General features: G+C 31.8%; 1 protein-coding gene and 1 long non-coding RNA gene across 5 annotated transcripts in view; one reads left to right on the forward strand and one right to left on the reverse strand.

Annotated features, from left to right (window-relative positions):
• LOC144960661 (uncharacterized) overlaps nt 1-1,552 on the forward strand; it is a 325,884-nt gene extending 324,332 nt beyond the window's left edge. For all 4 annotated transcript variants that reach the window (XM_078893936.1, XM_078893937.1, XM_078893938.1 and 1 more), the window contains exon 7: nt 1,308-1,552. In XM_078893936.1, coding sequence (XP_078750062.1) covers nt 1,308-1,537 — 230 coding nt within the window. In that variant the 3' untranslated portion in view covers nt 1,538-1,552. The remainder of the gene's footprint in view (nt 1-1,307) is intronic.
• LOC144960663 (uncharacterized) overlaps nt 1-10,380 on the reverse strand; it is a 187,625-nt gene extending 177,245 nt beyond the window's left edge. The window contains exon 1 of the long non-coding RNA XR_013642909.1: nt 10,286-10,380. This is a non-coding gene — a long non-coding RNA (uncharacterized LOC144960663). The remainder of the gene's footprint in view (nt 1-10,285) is intronic.
• Between the last annotated feature and the right edge of the window lie 703 nt (nt 10,381-11,083).

An 11,083-nucleotide genomic window follows, 5' to 3' on the forward strand; every position in this document is an offset into this window, starting at 1 on the left:
GTTCTTCTTATTATGTAAGTGAATAGTTCTCATTAAATATATCTAGTAGCCTATGAATATTAATGGTTACAGGCATTTTAACGTGTTGATATATTTAATCTGACAAGGGAATATTTTGAGTATTTAATCTAAACACATAGCATCAGTAGATAAATATGACAAATATAGTATTGTAATAAATACTGGATGACCTTAAATCAGGTGGGACGTGTAAAATGGGAAACGTTCAACAATTGGATTGAGTATCCGTTTTAATGTCTACATCTTGAATAAAACAATTATATTCCGTGTTCAGATCCTGTTTTAATAAAACAAATAGAAATAACACCGACATTATGGTCCAATTAGGCCATTGATGTTCACCCAGCAATGATTGATGATAAGATGAAATTTAACTATGGCAGAAAGTACCGTAATTGTGATTTAATTAAAAACTTTTTTTTTTAATTGAGGGCGTCCCATTGGACAAAGGCATTCCGAGATTTTGATTCTGCTGGAATGTAAAGGAAGTTATCGGATAGCTGGGTTTGTTTGACCTTGTTGAATTACATTTATCTTAGATTTGCGTCCTATCCAAAGGGTGGCAAGAAGATTGTATGTCTGTTTAATACAAAAATAAAGAATAAATTAAATCAAAATTACTTTTATTCATCTCATGGCAAAATTGTCTTTAGGGTCTATTCCAAGGGAATACAGTAATAACACTCGTGTCAGCCGCAGAGCAGCGCAGCAAATTGAGCTAGGGCGATGTGACTTGATCAAGGCCACACAGCGCAGTGGCGGGTGATCGAACTTGAAACCTTTCGGGTACGAAGCAAGGACCGTATACCGCTGAGCCACGCTGCCCCAAGTCTGGAGTTGTCTTGATCAAAATGCTAAAAATAACAACTCTTTGACACTTGAAGGTCATACATACAACTGTTCAGGATATAACAATGATAAAATGCTTTCTACAATAGTGTGTAATAATATAATTCATATGTCGTGAATCCATTGTGTACTCAGAAGTGTTTTATATGAAGTGATAGACTAGACTATACATAGTCAGGTTTTATTATCTATTGTATCCAGCAAAGAATATATAAACGTGTATCAATCAAAAGGTCATCATCATCATCATCATCATCATCATCATCATCATCATCATCATCATCATCATCATCATCATCATCATCATCATCATCATCATCATCATCATCGTCATCATCATCATCATCATCATCATCATCATCATCATCGTCATCATCATCATCATCATCATCATCATCGTCATCATCTCTAATCCCATACCAAATAATTTATTCCAGATGTGTCCCCAGTAGCCTTTAGCTACGGCTACGTTTATAACGACAACACAAAATTAATTCAGGGACAGACCCTTCTATTCACCAATCGAATCATGGATCTGGGTGGACAATATAATCCATCCACAGGGACATTCACGGCACCGATCAAGGGGATTTACGTCTTTCATTTAGTGGTTACGACTTATGGTACTAACGGTAAGATTGATGTTTTGTGTCATTGTGTGGTGTGAGTTATTTGCGATGACGATTATGATGATGATGAAAAGAGTGATAATGATGATGATTATGATAATAATGATGACGAAGATGATCATTGTGACGACAACGATGGTGATGACGATGATGATGATAATGACTATATTATTATTATTATTATATTATTATTATTATTATTATTATTATTATTATTATATTATTATTATTATTATTATTATTATTATTATTATTATTATTATTATTATTATTATTATTATTATTATTATTATCAGTATTATTATTATTATTATTATTATTATTATTATTATTATTGTTATTATTATTATTATTATTATTATTATTATTATTATTATTATCATTATTATCATTATATTTCTTTTTTATTATTATATTTCTTCTTTGTTATTATTACTTTAATTACCGATAACGGCAACATTTCGAAATTTATCACCAAGGTCATCATTCTTCTCAAGGTCACACTTTCATCAAGGTCAAACTCATCCTATTAAGCATAAATCATTACCCATTATATCATCGTCACCATCATTTGTTTTTACATTATTACGACAACGGAACCCGTTGAATTCATTCCGTATGACAATAAAGCCAGTATGACCACAGTAAGTCTCTATATCTCATTGTATAGACTAATCCGTGCGGCTATGTGGTCTAGTGGTATGACAATTGCTTTCCAATCGGAAGATCCTGGGTTCGAGTCTCGCTCTATGCATAGTTGAGTCCTTGAAGAAGGCTTTTTTCTCACATTCTTTCACCTTACTCAGGTATAAAATGAGTACCTGGTAGTTAACAGCGTTGTCCCTGTCCAAAAAAAAATATAATATCGCCTAACAGGTGTCATGTTCCGTCCTACATGTTAAATGTTGCTGTTGACTACGAACTCCTTGTAAAGCGTCTTGAGCACGTTTATTAGATGTTGCGCTATATAAAATCTCAATTTTAAAAAAAATGCATCGGTGTGTGATTCTATAGAATTGTATGTTATGAATGACGGCTATGACTTTATTACACAAACACACATACACACACACACATACACACATACAAACATCTACATTTATTTCTTACAGGATGGACTGAGGTCGATTTGATGTCTGGGACAAAGAGGATTGCCACGCTGAGATCCTTTGACAAGGACTTCGAGGACCAGGCATCTGTGAGTACGGCGGTCTTGTTGGACAGAGGACAGACCGTCAGGCCTGTGGTGAAATACACGGACAGAGATTCCATGCATCCCGGTGATCACTACTCCTATTTTACTGGATATCTATTGAAACCCATTTAAATCCAGTCATCAATGGTGTCCGTTTTCTGATAATCCTGGTTTGAATCATTCACCAAACTCCAACATCAACACCACATCGTCATTATTATCATCATCATTATGGTCGTCGTAGTCGTCGTTACCGTTATCATCTCATCATCATCATCATCATCATCATCATCATCATCGTCAACATCATCATCATCATCATCATCATCATCATCATCATCATCATCTCATCATCATCATCATCATCATCATCATCATCATCATCATTCATATATTATTATTATTATTATTATTATTATTATTATTATTATTATTATATTATTATTATTATTATTATTATATTATTATTATTTTATTATTATTATTATTATTATTATTATTATTATTATTATTATTTATTATTATTATTATTATTATTATTATATTATTATTATTATTATTATTATTATATTATTATTATTATTATTATATTATTATTATTATGTATTATTATTATTATTATTATCATTATATATATATATTATCTTATTATTATTATTAATTATTATATTATTATTATTATTATATATTATTATTATTATATTATTATTATTATTATTATATTATTAATTATTATTAATTATTATTTATTATATTATTATTATTATTATATTAATATTATTATATTATTATTATATGTTATTATTATTATTATTATTATTTTATTATTAATTATTATATTATTATTATTAATTTATTATTATTATTAATTATTATTATTATATTATTTATATCAATATTATTTAATATTATATATTATTATTATTATTATATTATTAATTATATATTTTTTTATTAAATTATTGTAATCATTCCAATTACTCCATTGTCTATTTGTAACATCAAATTACATCGTCACCTCATCTAAATCATCATTATCCTTGTATGTAATCATCATAATATAATAAACATTAATTATATAATAACGTAGTTGTATACACTTATAAGAATGTGGAGTAAACGCGTACAACACCCGTTTCAGTCTCATGATGAATAAATATCAATTTAAAATGTGTCCCATCACCATTATCTGGTGTCACGTCGGAGAAATATTGTTTCTCCCTCCCCTCTTTTCCTCAAATATATAAAGTATAGCCATACCAATCAATGTTTTACATTAATTTCTAATTGCATCAATTCGGTCACCTGAAGATATTACCGTTTCCGGACGATGCGACACATTTTACAGACAACAACCTATCTCTATAAACTTTAAAGGAAAATTACTCACAGTGTTCTATTTTGATTACTACCAAATTCATTGTCATCATCTCCATTGTCCGATATAACACCAATTTGACACGACGGGCACTAATTATGATTTATCCAGATATTGGATATCTAGACAAATGAAAGGGAAACAACTCAATGGTTTTTAACTACTTGTTGATATACATGAATTATCTCCCTCCTTTAAGTAAAACAAGATTTTATCTCAAAACAGACAAATACAAATACGTAGTAAATTTCCGTTCTAAACTTTGTAGATTTTATACAATTTCTAACAAAGACAAAGAGAGAAAAATAAATATAGTTAATTTCCGTTCTAAACTTTGTAGATTTTATATAATTTCTAACAAAGACAAAGAGAGAAAAATAAATATAGTTAATTTCCGTTCTAAACTTTGTAGATTTTATACAATTTCTAACAAAGACAAAGAGAGAAAAATAAAAGTAATTCGTTCTAATTGTATTTATAATTCTAACAAAGACAAGAGAGAAAATAAATATAGTAATTTCCGTTCTAAACTTTGTAGATTTTATACAATTTCTAACAAAGACAAAGAGAGAAAAATAAATATAGTTAATTTCCGTTCTAAACCTTTGTAGATTTTATACAATTTCTAACAAAGACAAAGAGAGAAAAATAAATATAGTTAATTTCCGTTCTAAACTTTGTAGATTTTATAGAATTTCTAACAAAGACAACGAGAGATAAATAAATAATGAAAATTCAAATTTCATCCCGGCTTTGGAAGACTTTTTGTTTATCTGGTTTCAGTTTATTTCATTGTACTCTAAGTACAAAAAGCATTTTTTTCTCTCTCTGAATCACTGAATGTGATTAATAGGATGTTTACCGTATAATTTTCGAAGGTTAGAAATATTTGACATTTGTGTAATGTGACAATCACCTCCCACTGTTTTGATCTGTTTATATATTACGCAATTTCCACAAAAGGTACTTAAGTGTTTTATAAAGGGTCCCTGGTCAATATCAACACGTAACATGTTGAACGAAACATGACGCCTATTGGGAGACTTTCCAATTATCTTTTCCGACTGAAACAACGTTTTTAACGACCAGGGTATCATTTTACACCTGAGTAAGGTGAGATATTGTAAGTAATGATTCGTTTCCAAGGACTCAACTGTGAATCGAGCTCATTAAAGAGCTCACTGACTTAGACAATAGATAAATGCGTTATTAGTGATTGAAGGAGTCATATGATATTATATGATATATTTCTTTGAGTTTCACAGACTTTATATAGAGATTATTATACAGACGTAATTAGTAATTCAAGGCGAGTCATATGACATTATTATACGCTATATTTCTCTGAGTATCACACACTTTATCAAACATTAAATCAAAATGACAATAAACTACTCTTATACACTCTTATTGTGAGGCAAAACCAATGCGATCACTCGCTATCCAGATGGACTGGGTACTTTTTGTATGCAAAGAACGGTCGATAACCCTCCCCCCCACCCCACTCACCCCTTTTAGGGGTCATAGAACGTCATTGAAGTAAGGCCTTTTGTTATCACGTGATTTCTTTAACAATGTGATATTGACTTTCCTTGTAAATCATCTCTTGGTTACACGTCCTATGTCAATATGTTGGTTTATATCTTGTACGAATCAGATTTACTGTAATATAAGTGTTAGTTTATATTATATTGTTACCAGATATTGTAATCAAAGGTACAGATATTATATTCTTAATTGTTGTCAAAGATCTAGACGAGACTGTGAAATTGTCATAGACTAGATACAGATAGAGATACAGATTTATACATATATAGATTTATTTATCTAGTATCTTCACTGGTTCCCCACCCCTCCCTTATACAAATATCTAAGTCAGTCGTATTACTACTTATGATACCTAATGAACTCAAATAAGAAACAACAATCAGTAATTATTATTTTAAACAGGGTGAGATAAACTGTAAGTCTTTTGTAAAGAATACCGTGGGGCGGGGAGATTCAATTCATTCTATTTATATAGATGGATAAGTTAATTAGACATTATTGAGAAGTATAAATTAGTCAAGGCGACAATTCGGACGACTTTGTAATTGAATATCCACAGTCTCATCTTTAAAATGTTTCTGTATCTTTAATATAATATCTTTTCCCCATATTTCTATGTCGGATATTGAAACAAATCTGAATTCAGAGGCAATTTTGTGGGGTCTATATGGAAGTGATTATAACTTAATTGGGACGGGTCAGTTAGTGTACACTTTCCCATGACCTTTTGGGATATTTAGCACTTTTATAAAATTGAACATAATCCTTTTTTCAGATAAAAACACAAGTTATAAAACATTTCAGTGTCGCCTTCACAAGTTATGGCCGTTTAAACGTCATTGAATTCATTATTTCCATTTTTATAGGTTTTTAAAATATTTTTGTGACGTGTGGACCGGTTTTAATGTTTAAAATTTTAGTTGTAATAATTATCAGAAATTGTATTGTGAGTCTAATTTCTCATTGAAAACGAATCCTTTATAAATATATATTAAAATCCATCCATTTATACATTTGACTGAAATACGGTAAAACAACGTTAGGCGTCAATTTCCTCACAAAGCCAATACGAAATACTAAACTCTCAATTGTTTTTTTTGATGGTGGTGATTTGATTACCTATATGTACTCGTATGGTTTGTTTTGAAAATGAAACTAATAAAGAAATGAATAATTTAAGTGCCTTTTATAAAAAAACAAGAATTTCTCACCATGGAGCAATTTCTCTAAGAACCAAGACACAGCCTTTGTCAAGGTTGCATAGAATTGTCTTCAAAGCCTCACAGTTAAGCCTAATTCTACATAAAGACACTTCATTACTTATAGAAATAATTGTATTCGGTGTCATATCGGGGGCTTTGAAATAAACACTGTAATTGTGTACAAGTAATTAAAAAATATTTGGAATCTAACAGATTTCCTACCTAAAGTAAAATAGAAAATGTCCGCGAGTTGGGAAGGGTTTTGTCTCCCACCGCTCTGAAATTGGCTTTGAAACGTGATATCATTGTAAACAGATGGTCGTCAAAGTTTATTTTAAGGTATCAATATATCTTATAAATTATAGTTGTGTATGTAGTAGACACATGTTTGATTCATCATGGTGACAGGCGACGTGTACATATATGCAGTCTGACATCCGAACCAATTTGGGCCTAGTTTAACATTTTTGTTATTGGACAATATTTTATAGAGTTCCATTATATCAATTGCCCAGAATGGATCGGGTTATCAGACCTGCAGTTTAGTGTACTTTGTTACACAGTATGGATACGTTGTGGGTCGATCTCCGTGTGTGTAAGACGTTACATTTAGATGAATCAAGTGCTCTTTGCCAATGCTCTACACATTTGAAATAACCCATGGAGGTGATATGTAATAAAGTAAAATAAAATACATGTGCTTACTGGCGTAGTTCACCAATCTTATGTCCACTACAATTGGCTGATTGTGTTTTACATTTAAATCCGTGGGTTTTTTATCAAAAAAAAATAATAATTTGGCCACAGCTGACGTTTCTGATAAAACTCTCGCCAATAACTTGACGGAATTCAATTAAATATCATTTCCTTTACATTCTGTTATTAATATTGTATATCATAATTTGTCATTTTGTTACTGTAAATATTGTTTATCTCATATACGTGACATTGTATAATATTTATCTCTTTTAAAACAAATATTCTTTTTTTTCATATTTCATGTTATAATAATCAGAATTGATAAACAGATCACAATCATTATATTTACCATCACCAAGGCTATAACACAATTTACCATTTCGAAGACTATAGGAATTTACCACAACCAGGATTATAAGAACTCACCATCACCAAGACTATAACAATTTACCACAACCAGGATTACAACAACTCACCATCACCAAGACTATAACAATTTACCATTTTATCACAACAACCATAAATCACCACGACTATTAATACTATCACCATCACAACTCTCAATAAAACAACCACAAATCACCATCAACACAAATACATCTACAACAAAAACGGACACTGTAATCGCCTTGGTCATCCACAAATGACCAAATTCCAACATGGATATCATCATATTTTATTAGCCAGTCCCACCTCTGCACCCAATAACTACAGCATTATAAAGTATCTTTTTAACTTTCAAATTTATATTCATTTTACTTATCTACCATTCATATTCAGAATTCTATTAAACATTTCCCCACTAAAACTAACTATGGTCGTGTGTTATTTATTTCATATTTAGATTACCTCTTTCTAACAGAAACAGTCAAACATCATTATCCAAAATGAAATATGGCCAAGTCAGATGTGTCGATTCGCACATTTCATCAAAACTATTCGTCTACAAATATTAATTCCCTTCCTTCAAGACCTGCTTGTACATTCATTTCTATTTGTACCACATTTCTCCAAAACTTTGAGTCTTCGGGGTTATTGAGTGTATATATATATATATATATATATATATATATATATATATATATATATATATATATATTGTGTGTGTGTGTGTGTGTGTGTGTGTGTGTGGTATATTGCGGCTATGTGGTCTAGTGGTATGACATCGCTTTCGGATCGGAAAGTGCTGGGTTCGAGTCCTTGGAAAAGGCTCTTTACTCACATTATCTCACCGTACTCAGGTGTAAAATTATGAGCATCTGGCCGTTAACAGCGTTGCCTTTGTCCGAAAAATTGGAATATCGCCTAACAGGCGTCATGTCCCGTCCTACATGTTAAATATTTATGTTAACCATGAACCCCATGTAAAACGCTTTGAGCACATTTTGTGGATATTGCGCATACAAAGTACAATAATAAATACAATATAATATATATAATATATATATATATATATATTATATAATATATATTATATATATGTATAGGTGTTATTTTTTATTACTACTCCATAAAGAATTAGAATAGCTTAAAAACTACAAGTGATAGAAACATCTATTTTTTTGCATTGTTTTTCAACACAACTCAAGCTTTTGAGGTGAAAATGTCAAGAAGATGATATAACCCGATGCAATAAAGTCGATGTTACATATATACAGGTCTGAGAAAGAACTCTTTTATGGGCCTAGTTTAACATTGTTGTAATGGACAAGTTTTTTGTACCATTTGTTGAGATTTCCATTACAATAATGACCCATGAGGAATTGGGTTACCAGACCTGCATATATAAGGGCATGTCGAATATACTCGCATTTTTTTTTTGGTTAAAAAAAGGATAAATTTGTTTCAAGCGAATTTTTACGCAAAAATTGGAAGAACACAAAAAACGAGTCAAAGCATGGCTTGTGTCAAATTTCTGCTTTGTATCTTGTTTACCTGACGAAGGACAAAAGCCGAAACGTCGTTTTCTTTCTGTTGTTTCCCTAAATGTGAGTCACATTTAATCACTTTATCGTTTTTTTTCTATTTTATTGGCTCATTTTGACACCTCCTGTTTGTGGTTCTATATTGTAACGGCTTATATCATCTTCTCGACATTTTCACAACAAAAAAATATACTTGAATTGTGAAGAAAGACAAGACGCCTGTTGGGGGATATTACATTTTTTTTCCTACAGAGACAACGCTCTTAACGGTCAGGTACTTATTTTCCATCTGATTATGCGAGAGAAAAGAGTAAAGAGCCTATCCCAAACACTCACCTATGCACCGAGCGAGGCTCAAACCCAGGACCTTCCGATCCAAAAGCGACGGTCATACCACTGGAAAATGATTTTTAAATTAAAAATGACATTTTATATAGCGTAATATCCACGAAACGAGTTCAACGCTCTTTACAAGGGATCCATTGCCAATAGAATAGCGTCACATGTAGGACGAGACAAGAAGCCTGTTGGGGGATATGACAATGCTATCCGGCAGAGACAAGACGCCTGTTGGGCGATATGACAATGTATCCGGCAGAGACAAGACGCCTGTTGGGCGATATGACAATGCTATCCGCAGAGACAAGACGCCTGTTTGGCGATGTACAGTTTTATCCGGCAGAGACAAGACGCCTGTTGGGCGATATGACAATGCTATCCGGCAGAGACAAGAAGCCTGTTGGGCGATCTTACAATCATAGAGTTTGTAATCGGTTAGATACTAAATTTACCTGAGTGCGGTGAGATAATGGAAGTGAAGATAATACTCAACTTTGTACCTCACAGAGCGGGACTTAAGCTCATGATCTTCCGATCCGAAAGGGAGTATCGTACCACTAGACCTCACAGCCGCATAGTTACTACCTTCAATCAATATATTTGACACTTAAGAATATCCAAAGAAAATTTAAAGGTTCAAAATGTTCGTGAAATAAATCTATAATAAACCCAAGGAAATCATTTTGTCCCTTAAGCCACGTTTAAAAATAGAAAACATTAGTTGTCTCTGACTATTGAATAGTCGTGTTTGGCTGTGAAATGAGTGCAGTCAATTTCGATTCCCTTTCTATTCTGTTCTCCGTTTGACTATTCCTCTCAGTTGCTGAATCGACGGAAGTGTCTGTTCTTTTTTTCTACAACTACAACAAACAGAGTGGACACCTTTCATTTACCAATCGCGTTCAGACATTGAAGTGAACGGGAACTGAACGGGAAGGCGTTATCCCGGAATTCAAAGTTCTCTCCGTTATCTTCCAGCACGAGTTGCCAATTTGGCGTTTTTAGCAGCGTTTAGCATGGAAAATTTGGGTTTTGCATTTCTATTTTTTCAAATCGTTGAATGTCATCTGTGTTTTATTGACAAGTCATCGCTAAATTTAGAATGATACAAAATACCACGCCATAGCCTGTCAAAACGCGATGGAATGTTTATCAAATAAAAACAGGAACAGAATTTAGATCTATTTTAGTAGAGTAAATTAATGCACTGAACTATGTGGCGTTTGTTATATAAAACGCAGTATAATCTAAAAATCGGACCTTGTACGTAATCTGGGGAAAGGGGGGTGGGGGTAGAA

This window comes from Berghia stephanieae, chromosome 15, assembly GCF_034508935.2.
Source record: "Berghia stephanieae isolate SIO BIC M18660-M18661 chromosome 15, UCSD_Bste_1.3, whole genome shotgun sequence".
Classification (NCBI taxonomy): Eukaryota; Metazoa; Mollusca; class Gastropoda; order Nudibranchia; family Aeolidiidae; genus Berghia; species Berghia stephanieae.